This window comes from Toxorhynchites rutilus, chromosome 3 (genome assembly GCF_029784135.1).
Source record: "Toxorhynchites rutilus septentrionalis strain SRP chromosome 3, ASM2978413v1, whole genome shotgun sequence".
Taxonomy (NCBI): Eukaryota; Metazoa; Arthropoda; class Insecta; order Diptera; family Culicidae; genus Toxorhynchites; species Toxorhynchites rutilus.
The window spans coordinates 328,715,760-328,739,306 of record NC_073746.1 but is presented as its reverse complement, the minus strand read 5'-3'; the positions used below and the strand labels follow the sequence as shown (position 1 = coordinate 328,739,306).

Sequence of the window (23,547 nt, the reverse complement as noted above, 5' to 3'; positions counted from 1 at the left end):
TGGTAACTAATTAGGATCTTTATCGCACACAGGTTAAACGTCAATCACCGTTTGATACTCAAGTGTTCCAATATAAAGGGGTACTTTGCCATGTGGCATCACCGTTTTGATGAGTGCTATGTCTTCGATGGACTGAGCGCGTTCAACTATGTCGAGAGGGGCGCACAGAATCAATTCAACCTGAATGGGTGGCTGCACCTTTAAAGGGTTGATAATTTATTGCTGCTGTTGCCATGGGCGAGGTTCAATTAGTATGGGAGAAATATTTATGCATGCAAATATTATGCATCGTGAAAAGGTAGAAAGTGTATTTGTAATATTTTAATACTTAAATTTGGCTGAATATAGAAATATTCCTGCAAATGTGAGTCCCGCTTATTCAGACGCAGGAAGGTATTGGTGAGTCTGACACTCACCCTATTTTTTGAGAGTGTCGTAGTATTTGAAGCTGAATTTTTTGAAAAGGTATGAACACAAAATACAAGTATGAAGTCCAAGTAAAAAACATATGCGATTGGGTACTGTTGCCATTGTTCAATTATAAAAGGGATCATATTCAAAATACCGTCACAAAAATTATAATTTTTTTCCATTCAATGGTCGAGGTTACGATGAAATTTAAAGAAAGCACGGAAATACACGAAAAAGATGAATCAGTGAACCGGAAGTGTTATCATTTCTGATTCCAAAACCTATATTTAACTTTTACCGGTAGAGTCATTTCCGAAAAACGCATTTTGCAAGATTACACAGCCATTTACTACTAACATACGAATCAGTTAAGTTATCCGGAGGTAGTCATTCGATATTTTATATTGTGGGATCTCACGGTCATTTCCAATTGACTTCCGGTTTGTGTCAGTTACCTAGGAGTCGTCTTGTTGGATTCCTCAATGCCCATGGTCATTTCTGTTGTTTAGCTAACTGTAAGTCGGCATTTTGGATCCCAAAATGACCTCAGAGAACGATATTCAACTTCCGCTGGTCAATACGATTCTAAAATTGTCGAGGTCTCATAGTCATTCCCACCTGACTACCGGTTCAGATCTAATTTTGGATTGCAAATTGATCTCAGATATCAATAATCATAATCCGCTGGTCTGACCGATTGTAAAAAGTACACATATTGTGGGGTTATGGTTTGACACATCGCATCATATCTTGTTCTTTTTACAAAATACTTCTCATATAACGAACAAAATCAAAAATCAAAAAATCGCGTAAAAAAAATATGTAAAAACTATGGATGGGTTATGAACCGCAAGGTTGACGTAGGACTGCCGTTGGCTTAGTAAGGCGTCGTGCACAAATTACGTAACGCTACAAATGAGTTTTTTGGACCCCCTCCCTCCTATGTAACAAAAAGTAACGCAAGACGAACCCCCCTCCCTCTTATGTTACGTAACGCTAATCTGTACACAAAGTCAAAGTCGTTTGAGAAATTTTTAGCTTTTTTTAAGTAATGAGAATATCAGCCCAGGTCGAAATCAAATGTACAGACGGAAGTTCTTTATATGGAAGTAGAAACTTCAGAAGAACTTTTGACAAGTTCATAGAATTTCGAACAAACCGAGACGGAAGATTAATGCCCTCATCTGTTGGTGCTTTCAAACCGTCTGGCGTTTGGCTGATAAGAACACGGACTGTTATGAATTGATGTTGATTTAAACAAAAGAAACTACTCCTTCGTTCAATGCAGCAGTTCCGTTACATTTCACTACTTGCAAAAGGTCTTGGGATATCCTTACGTGACGAGCAACCCGGCTTAATCGGCTTAATATCGTACTAATACTGCTTCGTCGATTTGGAAGTTTGCGAACTTAATATAGTCTGCTTTGACGGGATATCGATCGATCGCTAGGTTATTCCACAAATCAGGTAACGATTTCCCTGCATACTAAAAATGTTTTGTTTCCAATTCCGGTCCATTGTTTTGAGTTTTTAATCCATGTGAGATCCTTCATGATCACGAGGAAGTATTTAACCTACCGGGAAAGTGGGACAATCCGACTTTCAACTCAGTTGAACGCAATGCGTGCTGGAGAATTTGTAGCAACTAAAATTGCATCAATATTCAATTGATTGAAATGATAGATCGAAAATATCTATGATTTTTTTAAAACGAGGGTACTCGTCTGGTCCTCCATTCACATTAATTATGGTTACTGGCTTGATTATTCTTTGGTTTCGAATAATCTCGAATTCAGGCAGCTCGCACATACTTTGAAAATCGAGCCCATGAGCGTTCAAAGAACAGTGCCTTCCTGAACAAACTACAACGTATTTTAGAACACTGCATAGAACTACTTCAGCATGATCGAGGTGCCCTAGTTTTATTTTGCATCCTGCGATAACAGACGGAATAAGCTTATGTTTTCCAGCCATGACAAAATCAAGGTTCGGTAGATTAAAGCGATATTCGAGATGCATTCAGCGGTGCCTGCCTACTGCCCATTACAACACGTGCTTTATTATCTTGGCTCAGCCACTACAGTAGATCAAATTAATGGTCGCAATACAATGCTCCTACAGAAGAAGAAGATCTTGGCTCAGGAAATACACCTCTTTTGATCTCAGAATCGAGTCCTACAAACTAACACAAAAAAATAGTTAAAAAATGGTGTATTTCAAAAGAGGGCATGAGTCTATGGCTCGTCCTAGAAGCCATCGATGTTGAGAATGGAAATCGAAAATCGATGAAAATTGATCGGAAATAACATTCTGACCATTAGAGAGATATTCGGAGCTAACAACAAATTACTTAGATTTGCTGAGAGCACTTTGTGAAAAAGAATTGTACGCTGTCAAGAGCAAAACTGGGTAGAAATTGTTTTCTTCATTATAAACACATCAGCAAAAAAGTAATAACCGGTTAATCTATTGTGCTTTTCCATAATTATTATTTTTATTTATTTTTTATTCGCGAACGATGAACTTTCATGACCTTACATGCATCATTGCGAATCTTGTTGTATCACATTCACAGTATGATGTAATATGTCCTCATTTACGATTCAATATGATGCATCTACCAGATGTGCATAATTGATGTCGATTAGTTAGGCTTTACGATAGGGTACATCATAGGACCGATGCTTTCTATATCGAATTACGACATAAAATTTCACATTTCATTCCATTTTGGATATACACGATGTATACTTTGATCGAGATTATATACGATTGTGACTCGATCCAACTTTATATAGGACTCAAAATATGCAAGTTATGCGAAATGACATAAGCGACAAAATGGACTTTTTAATTTTTTGTTATACATCGATAAGAAATACCAAATATGCGAAAACTGCTAACTTTTACAGAAATTTGATAAAATGACCTAATAAAAACATGAAAACAGAGCGACGTAAGCGCCATTTCCAATTGCGATGTGACGTAAGACTTGACTGTGATGCGATGTGATTTTTGATCTGATCTGATAGCATAGGATGAACGAGCTGGGCAGTTGTAAGAAACCACTTTTCCGTATAGCTCGTCATGCCAAATGTTTTAATGAAAAACAATCCAGCCTCATGCATTGCTTTAATCATAAGAACAATGTTGTTTAAGAACTACAAACCCTGTCTCTGTTTAAAAATCTCGTCAAATATTTAAATTCATAAAATTAATCTCAGATTAAAGTAATAAATTATCTTAGATTGGAGTCTACTTCTGTTATCACACATTGCACATAAAAATAGTAACTTTATTATTAAAACTCATCTATTCTATTGTTGCTCACAAGGTCTTCATCGAGGACTCGGCATCATCTTATTTAACACGGATGACTTTCACTGTATTTGGGATTGTATTGGGTATATGGGGGTGAAATGAAAACCTAAACACAGAACATGCAAGAAAAAATGAAAAGTTTCGAATGCTTATAACTTGAACATTTCTTAATAGATCCGAAAGATGTTTGCATCAATTGATAGGAAATATTTCTACGCATGTATCATAATTAATAAAATTTTATTTTTCATGAGATAAACAATTAAATAACTGTAAAATGTCAAGCGTTATCTAAACGCCCTAACTGTCTCGTTTTGATTGACCCGATTCACGGTTTTCCCAACACGTACTTATAAATTCCAGGTACCTGGGGGAATCCGCTTTTCAAATACATGCAATTTGGGGGAACTTTTGTTCCCATCGAAATGTGTTCCCTAACACAGCCATCAAAACCAAGGTGCCTGGGGAAATTGGCATTGCAAATACATGTAAATTTGGGGAACTTTTGTTCCAACCGAAAAGTGTTCCTTAACACAGTCATCAAAGAGCCTGTAAAAATAAATGAATAAAAAAAATAAAAAAAACAGTCATCAAAACCGAGGTTTCTTACAATACATGGCGTTTGTTCAAATTCTTTACTTACCCAGAAAATATGTTGAATTCAATTGAATTCGAAAATTGTTTCATTCAATCAGTAATTTAATCAATACAAGCAAATGATTACTAAGCCAACGGTAGTCTCACTTCAACCTTGCGGTTATATCATAGATATAACCCACCCCTTTTTTTCCTTTATTTATGTTTCTCGTTGAGCGGTTGGAGTTGGAGACAGATTCTCGCATACTTTGATGCATGTACGTCAATCGGTTGTGCAAACAGCGATTAAGATTTACTGTTTCCACAACGAACTGACTTTGGTAGCATAGTTCAAATAAAACTGTTTTTTTTTCAAGTCAAGCCGTTGGCAATGTTTTGGCAAGTGCTCATATTTTGTACAGATCCGATTTTTGTGGTATATGCTTATTCCGCTTATACATGTAATTTTAAGAAAAAACTTCGTACTGGCCTCTGTGTAGGGGTAGGGTCACAGAGGCCAGTTTTCAGTATAGCTCATTCCACTTCGGCATCTTTTACCGTGATATGTATAGGCTGACCAAATAGTACAGGAATAAAAACGGGACACGTAAGCCAAAGAATTTTATATTTTGATAATTTTCGATGAATTGTATTGAGTGAATAAAACCGAGCATAATACAAAATAATCGAACATTCTCAGAGATACCTACGCTGCGAAGGAGATTATGATTTTTGAAAGTTTTATCATATAATTTATTACATCCCAGATCGAAGTTTTTCCTTTCGTGGTTTTTCCTTTGATCACATATTGTCCATATCAGAAATCCCACTCTAACAGTTGCGGTACTACCAGGTAGACACAAAATATAGAGCAATTCCACGCCAAAATAGTCGATTTTGACAAAACAGGTCGAGATTTTATGAAATTCAGTTAACGTTAATAGCTACATTCGCTATTTCAATGATTTGCACACCAATCGAATCGGAAATGTTCTATAATTTGTTTGCTGTGCTATACATTGCGATTCTCTAATCCGCAAACGGTTTGAGTTAACGAAAAATGGAAGCATTCCCATTTTCCCATACATTTGTTCTTTTGTTGTTGTTATGTGCTTACCTACCTGGCACTCAATATGGCACAACTTATGCATATGGGAAATACAATATACCACTGCGAATCAAATGCAGTGTTCGTTCTATGGGCATCGTGTAGAGAGGAAATATTGCAATGTAAGCTCCGCCTGTTTTTAACTAAGTATAAATAATATATGTAAAGAAATAAATATTTTGTAAGTTCATGGATGTTTTCGAACTTATTGGTGACTTTTACCGATTGTTCATTCAATTTTCGTGAATTTGAACATTGTTTGCGGGCTATTCCAATATAATCGTCCTTTGTTAGGTAAAATCATTCTTCGAAATTGTTGGAAAAACAATGAACTTTTAAGAAAAAATAACATTTTAAATACATCGCTCAAAAATCTTACTCGAAAATTGAATTCAATATTGAAAATTTTGATAATTCGAAACATTTCCCCCTCGATATTTTTTAATTATGAAATCCTTTCAATTTAACAAAATTTTCCAAAGGGGTGCCAAAATGAAGATTTAACTGAAAAACAATATATATTTTCGTTTTGATGAGTCCGCACTGCACTATTCTACCACCAATCATTGTTGAATTGAAAGGGGTTAATAAAATATCGAAGGGCGAATGTTTTGAGTTAAAATTATATTTAATATAGTAATATTTTTTGAATAAAATTTTCTATTTAAAATGTTATTTTACCAAAATATTCCAACAACTTTTCCATACATCATATTTTAATCAGACATCTATGTTCCGAGTTATGATTTTACGCAAAGAAGGGTCAATGATTCAAGATACACCTTCTTAAAAAAAATCAGTCGTAATTAAAATGTCACCATACGTACAATGATGTCAAAAAAGTTGGGGAGTGTCGAGACAACTGCCGGTTGTTTTGGCATGGAATTGCCCTATAAACTGTATAATTCATGCTCACATTCTAAAAAATCGTTTTTCATCTCTGTAAACATCTGAACTTTCCGATTTGCAACTGGCACGGATTCTTTGTTTCACATTTTTATCTCATAAATTATAATTACCTCACTCATTGCCCACTTATCAAACAAAATATGTTCACCTATTTGAACAGGAAGTTTTTTTTTCACTAATACTGCTTTGAATATCTGACCTTTCAGGAATGAACTTTAATACAATCCATACATTGTTTTTCTTCTAGGCTAGCCTTCCAATATAGAATGTATTGCAACGCAGTGTCGAAAATTTTTCCTCATCTTACATCTAACACATTGCTTGTCAGTAACTCTCAACCTCCTTCTCCGCTTTGCGTGTGATATAATTTGTGTACTATATCCAATAGACCAAAATGCTCGACGGTTTTCTCACGAATGAGAGTTGAGGTTAAGTAAATTAGCCTTTTTCAAGGCTAGAGGCAAGAGGCAAGAGAACTGATAATGTTTTAGGTAGGCTGACCAAACGTACCGTTTTGAACGGGACAGTACCGTATTTCGAGTATAAAAAATATTTGTAGTAATTTGTACTACGATTTGTTTGGAAAGCCATGCCTTGAATTGCTTCTCACCAGAGATTATTTACTGACCTTTCGAACATTTGCCTCGTTGAAAGAGATGATGTACCTGCCATTAAAGTTGCTGTTAATTCTGATGATTTTAGTACAATCCTTCAAGTATTCTTGACAAGTGAGGTGCAAAAAGGTTCTTAGAAAATATAGAGGGTCGTATTCAAGAAAAGACCGTTGTTGACGCAGGACTACGGAATTATTTTATTCAATTCGCTTGTTACCCAAATCGGCTGGAGATGAGATAGAAAGACCGGTGCCATGCCGTCTTGAGATTTCGTATTTCATTCACTATAATAGTTTGATCGAGTGAACATCAGGGTTTCGTCATACCCGTCTTATATAAAAACGATCAGAACTTTCTGTTTTTTTATCCCATTTATTTATTTATTAGGCTCATTAGCATTTTAGCTGTAACAGAGCCGGGTTTTAATCGTGTACATGTACATATGTTTATGTTTCTATAAACTGTAAATTACACAGTAGTTAGTAGTAGCCATTTAGGCGTTAAGTTTTCTGTTCCATTACCTTATGGTAAATCACACAGTAGTAGCCATTTCGGCGTAAGGGTATTCTTTCTGTTCTTCCATTGTTCAGCAGACCGGACAGCGGAGACAGTTGATATTGATCATTGTTGGGTTATTTATAGAACAGCAGCCTGATGTTTCTTGCAAAGCAGAGTAGTTGTATGGATGAATCGATCTAATTTCGACCGTGGATCGATCTCCATCGCTGATGATGTTTGCGTGGACGTAGTTATTCTATAACAACACAAAGATGGCCAATTGAGGGCCCTGAGTTTGAACTCACGACCGATCGCTTAGTAAGCGAACGCGTAACCAAGTGGCTACGAAGACCCCCCCTACTTTCTGTTTTGTGTGGCTGTCAGTCGAAGGATACGCAATGTACTATATTTACCCTCCAAAGCTTACAGTATTTAAATTTTGAATCGTTCAAGCATCTGAGACCGATTTAACGTGTGGAACGATTTCGCATTTGAAGTTTGTGTCGAGCAAAACCGTTGTGTGTGACATCAGCATTAGGTGAGACGGCTGACTGCTCGCTAGTTGGAGCGAGAATGTGTATTAGAAATCACGAATGGCTTGTTTCTACCCAATAAGTTATAAACGGACGGGGTTAATTAGCAATATCTCCTCTCTCTCCATAGTGTCCGTACTAACGCGAACGCGAATGTAAATTTCAAGCGAGCGATTTACGCGCGCCTCACTAGCAGTGGTATATCAAAATTATACCTCACGACTACACCCATTTCTTGGAGTAGAAACTACGGGTAGATAATGACAGAAATGCACAGAACAAATGTATGGGGAAATGAGTGTGCTTACATTTTTTATTTATTTAAAGAATTCTTAGGAACATTTTTTTGACATGTTTTCTGATTTGGTTCTACGTCAACGAGTTGATATTAGGTAAAATACAGGAAGCAAAATTTTCTAAAACTATGGAAAATTTTTACGATATTGCCTTGGAGTACATTGAAAATGGAAGGCTAGTCTAGGATAAACATAACAGTATTATATAATATTAACCACTTGCCCTACCAATTGTATAGCACGGACCGAACATGAGCATATTGAATCGTTTCACTATGCTGAGCGAGCGTCGGGTTCAATGTCGTAGGTTTTGGTACAGTTCAATCACCCCTAGTGTGGTTCGACGTTGTAGATTGAAAAGATTGAAAAGGTGAAAAGTTCACATCATAGGAATTATAATTAAAAAAAAAAAATAAAAAAAATACAACCTTCTTCGCAAAGTCTCTTCAGCATCTAAACATTCCTTCGTTGTGGAGAACAAAGTATTCGAGAGAGCGAGAGGTATAAATTATTTTACTTTGCGCTTTTATTTTTTGTTTAATCGTAGACAACGAGCAGCTAACATCATATGTTGAAACTGAGACTTAATGTGAAAATCATCAGAATTACGTAAAAACCCGAATTAGGAATACCAAAGAATTCTACTGAAGAGTTAATTATTAAATTCAGTTCCATCCTAAGACAATATCGGAAGAAATAAAACTGGCAAATTGAATGTAGTTATTTCGTAATACGTTAACAATGCGGTGTATTGGATACTACTCTTCTAATTTTTGGAAAACGGTCCGGGAGATCATATTGTAATGCAATGAAAAGTATGAACCTTTGATTTTTTAGCTGTGCTATATACATTAAACTATTCAGCTGTTAGTCTTATTTTACATGTCAAGTGGAGCACATCTACCATGATAATGAATAAATAGTTTCAATCGTCGATAAAAGCTTGTACTTTCCAAAAGAAATGCCAATTGATTCTGCAATCCAACGCTTAGTCAGAAATTGTAGAATACGTTAAAAAACTCTGGAGGTGCTTCAATGGGAAGTCCTACTCCACACGGCATATTCACCAGACATTGCTTCTTTCCAATACCACTTATTGCGATCGATAATTATTTTATTGGCCGAGCAGCATTTCACTTCGTACGAAGCAGTGAAAACAGATTACTTGTTCATCTCAAACCATAGGGAACTACCTTTGTTCACATGCTTGATTATATCGTAGTCTTCAACACATGAGAATCATCTACTTAAAAAATAATGCTAATAATTGTTACTTTATCAGTTTAGAATTCTACGTTCAAAAACAAACCATACACAACAGTGACACCTTCGACGGGTTCTACGCTAATCCGCCAGTGTGAGGTGATAATGATGACACGCGAGTAACGTTGAAAGTGAAGAAACCACTACCGACCGGGAGGAGCTTAATGACTCGTAATATCGATGGATACACACACGTACGCCCGGATGGCGATGGCGGCGTTGACAGGGACGAGAGCGTATGCAAACGTTGCCATTGGAGCTTGTAATTTTCATCCAGCGAACGATGATGGCTTATCATCCGTCATTTCATACGTTATACAATATTTATAGAAGGTTACATTACTTTGTTCCACGGTAAAGGTTTCAGTTTTTTTTGTCATATAACAGAAATTATAAGCATCCATTGACGTTATTAACTGTATGATGGAAAATTTGCTGTATTTTTATACGGAACTGTACGAAAATAGATTACGATGATGATGGTGAGTCCAATATGTTTTAAGCCAATGTTTCCATCGAAGGTATTGGCAATGAACTGATGATGAATTAATCAATTTTGATACTGTTGCGTTTTTTATAGCATTCGAGGATTTGCCGTGCGTCTTTTGCGTATTGTTTTACTGTGTAACCCTCCGAGTAACCCGTTCTATTGGGAAAACTTTTGATTCTTATGGCGGGTTTACATTAGGGAAATCTATAGCTATAGATGGATTTATTCACGTGAAAATAGGTGTAAACGGGTATATACACTTATTCGAGGTATATATAACTTGAATAAATTCAGCATATGTAAACGCTTGTGAATTTCTCACTGGTGAGAAATCACTAAAGTTGGATGCAGTTCTACTTCAGGTGAATAAATTCATCGAAAATATGAATATATTCATTATAGAAGTTCACGCTAGTTTAAACGGTTGATGCGATTTCTATAAATCTCATCATATTTCTTCACATGAATATATCACTAGTCTAAACCCACCCTTATAATATGAGAAAACTTGACCTTACCTTTGCTGTGGCTGCATCAGGACAAACAACGTGTTGCATGTTGATGTTGATGTAATCTGTTCCCGAGCAGATCGTTAATGATTTCTCCTCCACGTTTTCACCGTGTTTATTGCACAGCTGGTTGCACAGTTTCACATCCTATTGGTTTTCCAACAAGAGAAAAGAGAAAATTAATACTATTCTGATCAATCTGGTTGAAAAATCTTCTAACATTCATGTTGCATTTACCAATGGGGAAGTTGAGCTTGTTCGATATCATTTAAAATGAAGCAAAGGAATGGAGCAAACAAATTGCCTTCGTTTGGTACACAACCGCCCTAGCAGATTTTGCAGTGCTGTTCAAAGTATTTTATGTTGATAAATGCAACCGCCACCCCAACCCCTCCGGCTTTGTTTCTCCGAGGCGCCGCTGAGGATATTCAGCGTCCATCATTGCAAAACCAGAAGCATCCACAGTCAACCGGTAGTCGGTGGATGACAGCAAAACGGATATTGCTTGGGTTCGCGCGGAGAATCCTTTATCTGTCGGAGTGAAAGAACTTTTGTCTCCGCAAATTGATTTCGTCTGAATTGTTCGAATAAAAAAATGAAGAAAGGAAATATTGGACATAAACATAGTCATCCATGTTATCATCGGCATAACGAGTGCGCACTTTCAAGCATTATTTACTCATCATAGGTTATCGTGCCCATGTGTGTATGGACAGCATAAATGAACTTCTGGCGCGAATTATTTGGTTTGTGTATGCGTGTTTTTTTTTCTCCGTAACTGCCCATCTGCTTCTGAAAGGCGATGAATACGCTTTAAGTCAGAAGTAAAGGGGGGAATGCTGTCAACGGCAATCATGGTTATCTTCGCGTAATCGAACTTGGAATCGGCATGTATATGCGTGATGACGCACCCAGTCTCGAATGACGCTTTGTTTGCCGGAAAAATGATATCAACTTGGACAGGCGGAATAAAGTGTAGACAAATCATAATGAAGCCTGTTGAAATCCACATAAATGTATGGTAAGGGTACCAATCTTCATGGAACAGAAATTTTATTAATCGTTAAAAAAATCATCCAGTTTTTAAGTGGTTTTTTGAGATATGCAAACGAATGTTTCAAAAAAGTTATAACATTTCTGCAACTATGATTCTAACAAAAAGTCACGTTATCATGTAGCGTGAATATAAAGAAAATATTGTGTGCAAATTAACTCGTTCCGGTTTCGTGTATAGAAAACACATTTATTTAAATGAGAAAACGAATTAATACATTATTCAAAGTATTGGCCATTTATGCATCTTCCTGGAAATTTAAACATTCCATCGCGAAGGAAGTGTTCATCTTTTAAAGTCTGTGCGGAAGCAAAGCGTATTCCACTCAAATCGTTCTGCGTCGATTGAAACAAATGCTAGTAGGAAGGGGCAAGAACTGACTGTAAAACGGGTGAATCAGACTTTCCCATCCGCTATTTTCCAAATAGTTTCTAACTCGAACAGCAACTTGAGGCCATGCGTTGTCATGATGGAACATTATTGAGTCGTGTATGGTCGCATAATCTGGACGTTATAGGCAATAGCTCGCTTCAAATGGATCATTTTTTGCTTGCAGAAGTTTGATCGTTTGATCATGTTTTAGCGGCTCATAGTGGATCACACCCTTTTGATCTCACCAAATACGGAGCATTACATTGGCACCGTGGATATTCGGTCGATGTTCCTGGTTTGCCGGGCTTCACATACGATCTTTTGCCTTTTCGATTATCATAGTGAATCAATTCCTCGTCCCAGGTAACGATTCGATACAAAAAAGATTTTCCATGTGCCGTTCGAGCAACATTTCGGACATGCAAAATCATTGTTCAACATCACTCGCTTTCAATTCGTATGGAACGTACGTTCTTGCTTTTTGGTGTATCCTGGGGTACCCTTCTTTTTGGCTTTAAGAGGGTTTAAACTTTTCAGTTCATTCGCCTCTAGTTTTTTTTTGTATTTTCACTAAAATCATCACTTTTAAATCCCCCAAGCCCATCTATCCGAGGGTGCATATTCACCATAAATTAGTCATACTAAACTTCCAAGCACTCGCACTTCAGTTGCACTTCATCCAATGGGAACAGGGAATCAAAACTTCCTGCAAATGAAGTAAAAATTGAACTTGTTGTGCAAAATTCAGAAACTTTTATCCATCTGTCAACCAATATTTGATTGACAGATGTCAACAATTCAAGATTTAGCAAAATTCAGCTGTCACCGTCGACTATTTATAGCATCTTCAGTCATCTTGTGGAAACGGAACGAATAAAGTTTCACAACCAATATGTTGAACAGTTGTGTTCTTTTTGGACGACAACTAAATTCTGAACATAGAGAAGAAAAAAAAAACTTTTGAAATTTCGGACAAAAAAAATGCGAATTGGCTTCAATTTGATATGTCGATCATCTGAATCGGTCCTGTAGTTCAAAAGGTATGAAAAAGGTTTTTTTTTAGAAAAAAAGGGAAAACATGATTTTTTGGATCACCCAAAAATTGAAATGGGCACAATCCTAAAGAAAAAATTAAAAAAAAAACACGTCTTACATTTTGCGATAAGTAACAAAATTACCACTTTGCACGAAAATTTGAGAACCACTTTATCGGTTTGGCATGGAGTGGCTGTATTTGTTACACTACCTTTTTGCAATGCATTTAACCCTCCTGTACTCGCGTGCAAAATCATAACACGTATACTCGCGCACGGTGTAACAGACCGAAAATTGAACTTCTCTGTAATGTTGCCATTGTGTATTTTTCAGGCTTTATTGGCATTTATTTGAAGAAGAGGGTATGATTGAATGAAAAAACTCCAAAAAATATGTTTTCTTCCTCTTTATGATGTTTTATTAGTCATCTAATTCAGCATCCTCAAAACAGAGTAATTTTTGATACTCCAACACAAATATCGAAGTTCGAATTTTTCATTGTTATTAAAAAGTAAGCAACTGAATATAATTCATGAAAGTATAAAGAGCTATAAAATAACATAAAAACGTATTAATCGATTGTGGTTTCATTGGAGTAAGAATCAGAACATAGCATAACTGCATGCTCGAAACAAACATATTTTTTACATTTCATGCAGTTGTTGCGTATTTTTCGGGCCTTTTATCGAAGAGAAGAATGTATAACGACCTTCTAGATAAAAACCAGATGATAAAGGTTCTGGAATATAAAGTTTACATATTTCTAATATTCTTCGTCTCTGTATTATTGGAAAACTAAGAATTAATACCTTTTTTTAAATGGGGCATAAAAAGATGATATAAAAGGATTTCTAGTAACTCCCTTTTCTTTTCCTTGTTTTCTTGTCTATATTGTTCATTATAAAAAAAAATATCCCCGAAACTGTAATTGTTAAAAATTACCAGAAGCCACCGATCAGTTTATAGTTTACTGTTTACAATTCTTCCACGACTGAAATTCTTTCACAAGTGTGTATATGTATGACCATTATATTTAGCGAATAACTATACGAAAGTCAAACATCTATATTTTGCTTTTGAACGTATGAATCTAATGACGAATAGCTAATATATGGATCCATTCAATCCAGTTACAAATGGGACTGAAATCAAATAAGAATAGTCCGGTAATGGTCTCATGCATTATATTCTATAAATATTCCACGCCACTAACATTAATTTATATATTTCATTTGATAATATTCTAGAATATGAAACATTCGCTATCCAACTCTTGACGAGTAAAGTTCAGTGTCGGTATTGTGCGTTGCCACTTTTGCTATTGTGCTATTGGTACGAGTGAAGGTCATTGCTGTCCGCTTTCGACCTGACCTTTTGTGAAGTGGAGCGAAGGAACAAAGGAAGCAGCGCTCTTGCAGCGAGCCGGATTGCGGCTGTTGAACTGATTCGGCATAACGGGATCGCCATCGCGTGACTGTCGCAAACGGAATTCATCATCACGTGGCTGCGTAAGCTATTCTTGCGCTATTGTGTTGTCTCTGTAGCGCGTAGCCTCTGTCTCTCCCTGATTAGGGCAGTAGAGCGCATTATTGGAACAACTTATATATTAAGGTACACATATTTATTATTAATATTATTATTCAATTCATTTGTTCATTGTTTAATATTATTATCATATTTTTTTTTGCTATTTATTTTTGAGATTATTGTTAAAATCAATAAAAAATTAAAAATAAGATAGAAATTTTTGTGAAATGGAGAATAGTGGAGGATCTCCAGAGATGGAGATCTCCGATAATGAATCTCATACAAGATCTGGGAAAAAACATAAACGAGTCCCTCATAAGGAAGATAATTCTTCTGGGGACGAATCCGCTCATCCTACCAAGCCCCCCTCTAAGAAAATTGCAAGCCTCCCTTCTCAACCCACTGTTACTTCCACTCCCCCTCTCCCATAATCGATTTCGCTTCCCCCTTCTGATGTTTCCGATCCAACCCAATCCTCGTCCTCGTCCTCATCCTCATCCTCGTACTCGTCCTCGTCTTCCCCCTCTGTTGTCTCCGCTCCACGTGTCAGAGTTTATCCAGAAGATGCACCTGGAACTGGCCCGTGGGTTGTTTTCCTCCGGCCAAAACCGAAAGGAAAAAACCTTAACGTGATTCAGATCATGAAAGATCTGGCCAGATACACTTCTGTATCTGAAATTCGCAGGGTTAGACCGAACAAATAGCGAGTTGTCGTGAATGACCGGAAACACGCAAACGAGATTGTTGCTGATCAACATTTCACTCTCGAATATCGAACATTTATACCCTCCCATAACGTATAAATTGAGGGGGTGATAACTGAAACGGGTTTGACGAGCGAAAAATAAAAGCACAAGGAAAAGGCAAGTTCAAGAAGCTCCCCTCAATGGAAGTGAAAATCTTGGACTGTCGCCAACTCGGGAAACTTTCCCATGATGGGGACCAAACTAAATTTACGCCGTCCGACTCGTTTCGAGTCACCTTTGCTGGTGCCGCCCTCCCTGACTACATTATGGTGGACAAATTGAGACTACCTGTGCGACTCTTCGTGCCAAAGCCCATGACTTGCAACAAATGCAAGTCATGGGCCCATACGAGCTCTCAGTTTGTGAAACTTACAAGAGTCGCTGGGAGAAACAGAAGCGCTCTTTAAAGGAACGCTCGAAGCGCACATTTGCGGAAACTTTGAAGGGCGATTCGCCACTGACCCAACAACAAGAACAACCAATCTCAACACACAATACCTTTTCCACGTTGCCAGTTGATGGAATGGAAGCGGACACAGATAGCGGGGGCACACCGTTTATTTTCAAAGGGAATCCCCGGCGCAAAAATGTGACCACTCCCAAAGTTCAAGAACAAGTTCCCACGGTTATATCCACTGTTAGCTTGCCTAAAAAATCGAGTGCAGCGGACAAGCAAAATCAGGTTCCTCCTGGCTTCCGTGGGAATATTTCATCTTCGAACGACCCAGCACTCGAGGGGACATCAAAACCCCAACTGTCCTTATTTTTCCGTCCAGTTCAACTTCCCAATCGGGGTTTATAAAGTTGTCTGAGCTTTTGGATCAAATCTTCAAGTGTTTTAATGTTTCCGACTCCATCAGAACCATTGTCATCTCAATGCTTCCAGTATTAAAGACAATTTTGCAACAATTGATGCAAACATGGCCCCTCCTTGCAATGATTATCTCTCTTGATGTCTAATTCAAATAGAGAGGTCGGAGATATCACTGTTTTACAGTGGAATTGTCGTAGTCTTATCCCTAAATTGGATACATTCAAATTTTTAATTCATAACTTCAATTGTGATGTTTTTGCTCTGTCCGAAACATGGCTTTCTTCACGAGATGATATCTCTTTCCACGATTTTAATATTATACGCTTGGACTGTGATGATAGATACGGAGGGGTGCTTTTGGAGATCAATAAGTGCCACTCATTTTTTAGAATTGAACTTCCACCTATTGGAGGGATCGAAGCTGTTGCTTGTCATGCAAACATCAGAGGCAAAGACCTCTGTATTGTCAGCTTGTATTGGCATCCGAGAGCTGCGGTTAGCCGCAAGCAACTTGTTGACATGTGCTCACTCCTTCCTGAGCCACGATTGATCTTGGGAGACTTCAACTCTCACGGAACTGCCTGGGGGGAACAGTACGACGACAATCGTTCATTGTTGATATATGACCTTTGTAACAGCTTCAATATGACCGTTTTGAACACTGGGGAAACAACACGTGTACCTAAACCTCCTGCTAAACCAAGTGCGCTTGACCTCTCGCTTTGCTCGAATTCACTATCGTTAGATTGCAAGTGGAATGTAATCCAGGACCCCAACGGTCGTGATCACTTGCCAATCAAAATTTCCATCACCATTGGAATTCTCCTGAATCTATAAACATGGCATATGACCTCACAAGACACATTGACTGGAAAAAATATGCGGACGCGATTACTCTAGCCATCAATTCCAGAGATGGTTTACCTCCATTGGAGGAGTATAACTTCCTTTCTCGATTGATCTATGACAGCGCAGTTCGCGCTCAAACGAAACCCATTCCAGGTTCCACTATTCGTCGAAGGCCTCTCAATCTATGGTGGGATAGCCAGTGTTCCAAGCTTTATGTAGAAAAATCGAATGCATTTAAAGCTTTTCGGAGACGTGGAACCCCTGAAAATTTTCAAACGTATTTAGCCCTTGAAGATCAATTTAAAAACTTAATCAAAGGGAAAAAACATGCTTATTGGCGAAATTTCGTGGGAGGTTTGTCACGAGAAACGTCAATGAAAAAATTATGGAAAGTGGCTCGAAACATGAGAAATCGCTCTTCAACGAATGAAAGCGAAGAATATTCACATCGATGAATTTTTAATTTTGCACGGAAGGTTTGTCCTGATTCCGCTCCTGTGCAAAAAATTGTTCGAGATATACCACAAGGTAGATGCGATCTTGATTCCGAGTTTTCGATAGTAGAATTCTCTCTTGTTCTGCTTTCATGTAACAATTCTGCTCCGGGATCGGATAGAATTAAGTTCAACTTGCTGAAAAACCTCCCTGATGTGGCGAAACATCGCTTGTTGAATTTATTCAATCGGTTTCTGGAGAATAATATTGTTCCAGATGATTGGAGACAAGTACGAGTTATAGCTATTCAAAAACCCGGAAAACCCGTGTCCGACTTCAATTCGTACCGCCCAATAGCAATGCTGTCTTGTATACGGAAATTGATACACAATATGGGTTCCGCAGGGGCAAGGGGACGAATGATTGTCTTGCGTTGCTTTCTTCAGAAATTCAATTGGCTTACGCCGAAAAAAAACAAATGGCTTCAGTATTCTTGGACATAAAGGGGGCCTTCGATTCTGTTTCAATAGAGGTTTTGTCGGACAAATTACACTCTCGGGGTCTGCCGCCTCTATTGAATAATATGTTATATAATTTGCTTTGTGAGAAACATTTGAACTTTTCTCACGGAGATTCGGCAGTAAGTCGGGTCTCTTGCATGGGCCTCCCCCAGGGCTCATGTTTAAGCCCCCTTTTGTTCAACTTCTATGTAAGCGACATTGCCTTACACAAAATTGCAGCTTAAGACAACTTGCAGATGATGGAGTGGTGTCTGTCGTAGGATCAAACGAATCCGACCTGCAAGGACCCTTACAAGATACTTTGAACAATTTTTCAACCTGGGCCATTGGGCTAGGGATCGAATTCTCCACGGAGAAAACAGAGATGGTGGTTTTTTCTAGGAAGCATAGACCAGCAAAACCAAAGCTTCAACTTTTGGGTAAACCGATCACTCATGCTATGTCATTCAAGTATCTTGGGGTCTGGTTCGACTCCAAATGTACTTGGGGGCCCATATTAGGTATCTGAGTAAAAAATGCCAACAAAGAATAAACTTTCTCCGTACAATTACCGGCACCTGGTGGGGAGCCCATCCCGAAGATCTTATAATGTTGTATCGAACAACTATTCTCTCAGTGATGGAGTATGGCAGTTTCTGTTTTCAATCAGCTGCCATAACACACCTCATTAAACTCGAGCGAATTCAGTATCTTTGTCTCCGTATTGCGTTGGGATGTATGCCCTCAACGCATACCATGAGTCTCGAGGTTTCGGCAGGCCTACTCCGACTAAAAGATCGCTTCAATTTATTATCTCTTCGGCTCTTCATCCGGTGTAAGGTCATGAACCCATTGGTGATCGGAAGTTTTGAGCAGCTGATCGAGCTAAATTTTCACTCCGGATTCATGAGTTCATATCATGAATTCATCTCCATGCAGGTTGATCCTTCTTCGTATATTCCCAACCGTGTTTGTTTCCCTGACTACATCAATTCCTCTGTGCATTTTGATCTGTCCATGAAGCAAGATATCCATGGATATTCAGATTACCAACGATCAAGGATCGCTCCAACGATCTTCGATGAAAAGTATGGGGGTATCAATTGTGATAATATGTACTTTACTGATGGGTCCACTATAAACGAGTCCACAGGATTTGGAGTGTTCAACGAATTTTTTAGCACCTCACACAGTCTTCAGAATCCTTGCTCAGTGTATATTGCTGAATTGGCAGCAATACACTGGGCGCTGGACAGCGTCGCCTCACGACCTGTTGAACACTAATACATTGTAACGGATAGTCTTAGCTCTGTCGAAGCTATACGTTCAGTGAGGCCGGAAAAACACTCGCCGTACTTCCTTGAGAGAATACGAGAAATTTTGAGTGCTTTATCCAGACGCTGTTATGTCATTACCTTTATCTGGGTCCCTTCACATTGCTCCATTCCGGGTAATGAGAGCAAAGGTAGGTGCAATTGAAGGCGAAGGCCTTCAATGAATTTTATTCTTTAGTCCGCAAAAATACCATCGCTAACTGGCAACGCAAGTGGAATGAAGATGAATTGGGCCGGTGGTTTCACTCGATTATCCCTAAGGTTAGCCTCAAACCGTGGTTCAAAAGTCTAGACTTAAGTCGGGACTTTATTCGCACCTTCTCCCGACTCATGTCCAATCACTGTTCGTTGGATGCACTACTCTTTCGTTTCAATTTTGCCAGCAGCAAACTCTGCGTTTGTGGCCAAGGTTATCACGACATCGAGCACATTGTTTGGTCGTGTGAGGTGTATCTGGTCGCCAGATCGAATTTAAAAAACTCCCTTCGGGCCCGAGGAAGACAGCCCAATGTGCCGGTGAGAGATGTGTTGGCTCGGTTAGACCTTGATTACATGTCCCATATATATGTTTTCCTTAAAGCTATAGATCTTCGTGTGTGATTGTCCCTACATCCTTATACCCTCCTTTCCTTCCTTTGCGGGTAATTCGTCCCCTTGCTATAAATAGTAGAATAAGTTGAAATGTAAATACACTATAGATATACGAAAAGATTTATGAAATGAGTGTTCATCAACATTGTTACAATTTCCTTATATCCCATCCTTCTCCTAAAAATATGTCACCCTCCTAAACTCGAGTACACGGCGAGTAATCGGTTTTCCTCCTTACTAACCATAGATGTAAGAAAATTGTTTATATATATAGTTTTAAAATTATATTTAAGAATTCGGCTCCTTTAAACTTAAGTAACTGAGCCTGTAAAAATAAACGAATTAATAAAAAAAAAAAGAATATGAAAAAGGCACTTGTCCGAAAAAATTACTCCTATACTCGCGTCGGTGTGTCAGACCGAAAGTGTTAAAAAAGTGACACACGTCCCCTTTGTACCAACACATGCGATACGCTAAACGATGACGAACGACGAATAACGAAGCTAGAGAGAATCGCAAAGTCGTAGTGTTGATATTTTCTGAGAAATTAATGAATTATTGATTTCTCGGTCTGACAGACCAATGCGACCAATGTGTGACTTTGCTGAATATACTATTCCGCTATCTTGATTTTAAGAAAAATTAGGATTAGCTGTAATTTTTTCAAAGAAAACATGAAAAAGTTGTTGTTGGAAAAACTTTTTCCCTGAACACGTGCTCATCTTCCAATGCATATTCCATATATGAATGATTTTTTGGTTATTATTTTATTCTTACTGTTTTTCTATTCTATTCTTTCCATATTATTATGAGAATTAAAAACAATACGTTTTTGATAAAAATGAATTTTAGTTTTAATTTTCAAATTTAATTTTCAGTGAAAAGTGAAAAAAAAATTTAAGGATACTATTAACAATTCAACATTTTTTTAACAAAATTTTATGTCTCATGGTTTTTGAGTTAGAAATTTTTGTAAAAAATGAGAAAAAAAACTTTGGCCCCTTTCAAATAAGTAGTCTTTTTTGGAGATTTCAAGTATGCAGAGCTGCTTGAATGACCAATGTATTTACACCCACAACGTTTCAGCCACTTTAGTTGGCGTGAAATTAGTCATATAGAATAATCATAAAAAACATAAAAAATATGATTTTTATACCATAATTTAATTTATTTATTTTTCGGGCGGTTTCACCCACTGTTTCTTACGAAACCCATGTTACATGACAATGGCATTTGTTTTTTTTGTCAATTTCGTGCGTTCACAAATTTAAAAAAAATGCCAGCTCATAGTTCGTATGAAAGTTGTCTACAAACAAAGTTTGACCTTCATTTAACAACTTATCGACAAGTGAAATGCGAACATCTTCGACTAGGTCAACATGCTTTCTTTCGCTGGTATCTCATCTATATACAGCAGGGTGTCAATGAAAATGGTCATCTCGAATTTCAAAAAGTTACCCCATAAAAATGCTTACCACCTCTAAAAATACCATATATTCTGTATCAACTCAATCGGACTTCCCGGAGAGTGGCGCAAAGCAGTTAAAATTTTGAGTTTTTTGAAAATCGAATAATCACCCAAGGGGGGAGAGTAAAGGAAATCGGGGTTTTCGAAAAATGTTTTCTGATGCCGAAAGTCTTAAAATTAATTATGAAACGTCGAGTGTCATCTCGAAAATTTTTTTTTGTCAAAAATCGGCACTCTGGGACTGAAATTTAGCATAGGGTGTTTATTCGAGGTGGTGAACATTTTGTATAGCGTAACTTTTTAAATTTTTAGGGTCGATTTTTTTCCCCATACATTCATTGGCACCCTAATGCTCATGCAGTTCGGACCTGACTTCAAGTGGATACACCCTATCAGTGACTTTTTTTGGTCAGATTGTGGAAAATAATTGAGTATTTCTTTTCTACAAATTTTGTTACATTCGTCCGTGTTTGGGTGTTTTATCACATTTGGATTAAATGTCATATGTTCACTAAATATGTAATACATTCTGTCAAATGTATACCGGAAACTTGTGTTTTTAAAGAAAATACTTTATTTATCATCTAAATTTATATTATCGCCTTCAAAATATGTCCCTTCTGAATCAATATACTTTTTCCAACGCAAAATCGATTTTTTATAGCTGGTTTCAAGAATTGCCTTAAAATAGTACGTTCAATACTCAATAAATTACGAAAAAGTCATGAAAACGGATAAGAACACACAGCAGTAATGTATGTCAAAACTTAATTTAATAATTCCAAAATTTCAAATTTTCGAAAAATTGTGCCTCAAAACCCTCTAAAATTCTGGAAAACAGGTACATTTCAATGAAAATTATGATTTAATGGATCTAAGAATTTAAAAAATCCAAAATCTGGAAATACCAAAAAAAATCTTTTATTTTAAAAATTTTATTTGCTATAATTTTTTTTATAATTTGTCGTGGTACACCATAATAGAGATACTTTGAGTATTTTCCCGAATTTTCATGTTCAAGGTTATTGAGTATGGCGTGAAAAAAAGAAAAACTACGTTTTTGACTACAGCTCTTATAGCGAACCATATAGGCATTGAAAACAAAGTACTTTATTTTTCTAATTTGATACCTTGTACAACATTTTCCATAGCGCTGGTGATAAGATTTGGAGGCACTTTTACACATCAATACAATACAATTATAGATTTTGGAATAGTAATAAAATATTAGAAAATGAACAAAACAGTTTTTTTTTGAATTACTAGATATTTTCGAGCTGCGCAGTTCTCGGAATTTTCTGAAAAAAAATCACAAATATTAAAATTCCCAGACGAACAAATTTAAATAGAAATTAAACCAGTACTAAGTCTAAATATTCTAAAAATATCAAAATTTTATAAGTATTTTTTTGTACCGCGCAACACTGTTCAAATTCAAGGGCTTGAAGATACCAAATCGTAGCTCCCTTCTCATACCTCGATAAAGTTTGAGCAATATGTCATCCGGAGGCCGTCTAGGTCATTTCAATGCGGCTAAAAACCCTCGAAAAAACACAAATGAACTTGTTTTAACATATAATGAAGTTCGATATGTCGCATGATGGGATTTGGTTCCGGTCATAAAGTGGTCACTCGGAAATTCATCCGGAACATATCCGGGTTACACCAATGAGGTCATATAGATTTAAACTCATCACCAAAGGAGCTAGTTTTGAAAAATCATGAAGTTTGACATTCCAAATGCTGGATTTTGTGTTGATCTGGTTCTGGAATCTATAGTCCCTGAACTTGTTCCCGCCATATTTCTGGAACCCGTGGACCGATTCCAATAAAACTTTGAAGGGCTATCAAATGAAAAAATAAGGTTTCGGATGAAACTTGTCGCGTCCAATTCGGTTCAGCCGTTTCCGAGAAAACTGAGCCGCAACATTAGTTTTCTGGTTAAGAAAAAAATTTTATTCATGATTTCGTTTGGCAAAATTTATTTTTATCACATGTTTAATAGTAACTGTAACTATCTGATTACTATTTCAACTCGTAGAAAATCAGCTCAGTGTGAATTGATATGTTTAGCGTCTATTAACACTTTAAGGACCGGGAAGAAATATGTAAGACATACGCCTGGGACCGCACGTTTTGACTTGTGTGAAGTTGCTTGCAAGTTTTTAAGAGGCTTTTAAACTTTGCAGTTCATTTGCCTCCATGTGTGAAGTTAGCGGATGAAAGCTCAGCGGATAAAAGTTTTTGTTGCGTGCAAGTTTCTGTTCAACGTCTTGCTGGATTTAACCCTCTAC

General features: G+C 37.2%; 1 protein-coding gene across 3 annotated transcripts in view; it reads right to left on the bottom strand.

The window, feature by feature from the left end:
* LOC129779379 (1-phosphatidylinositol 4,5-bisphosphate phosphodiesterase) overlaps positions 1-23,547 on the bottom strand; it is a 128,110-nt gene that overhangs the window by 43,224 nt on the left and 61,339 nt on the right. For all 3 annotated transcript variants that reach the window (XM_055786812.1, XM_055786811.1, XM_055786810.1), the window contains exon 4: positions 10,538-10,675. In XM_055786812.1, coding sequence (XP_055642787.1) covers positions 10,538-10,675 — 138 coding nt within the window. The remainder of the gene's footprint in view (positions 1-10,537; positions 10,676-23,547) is intronic.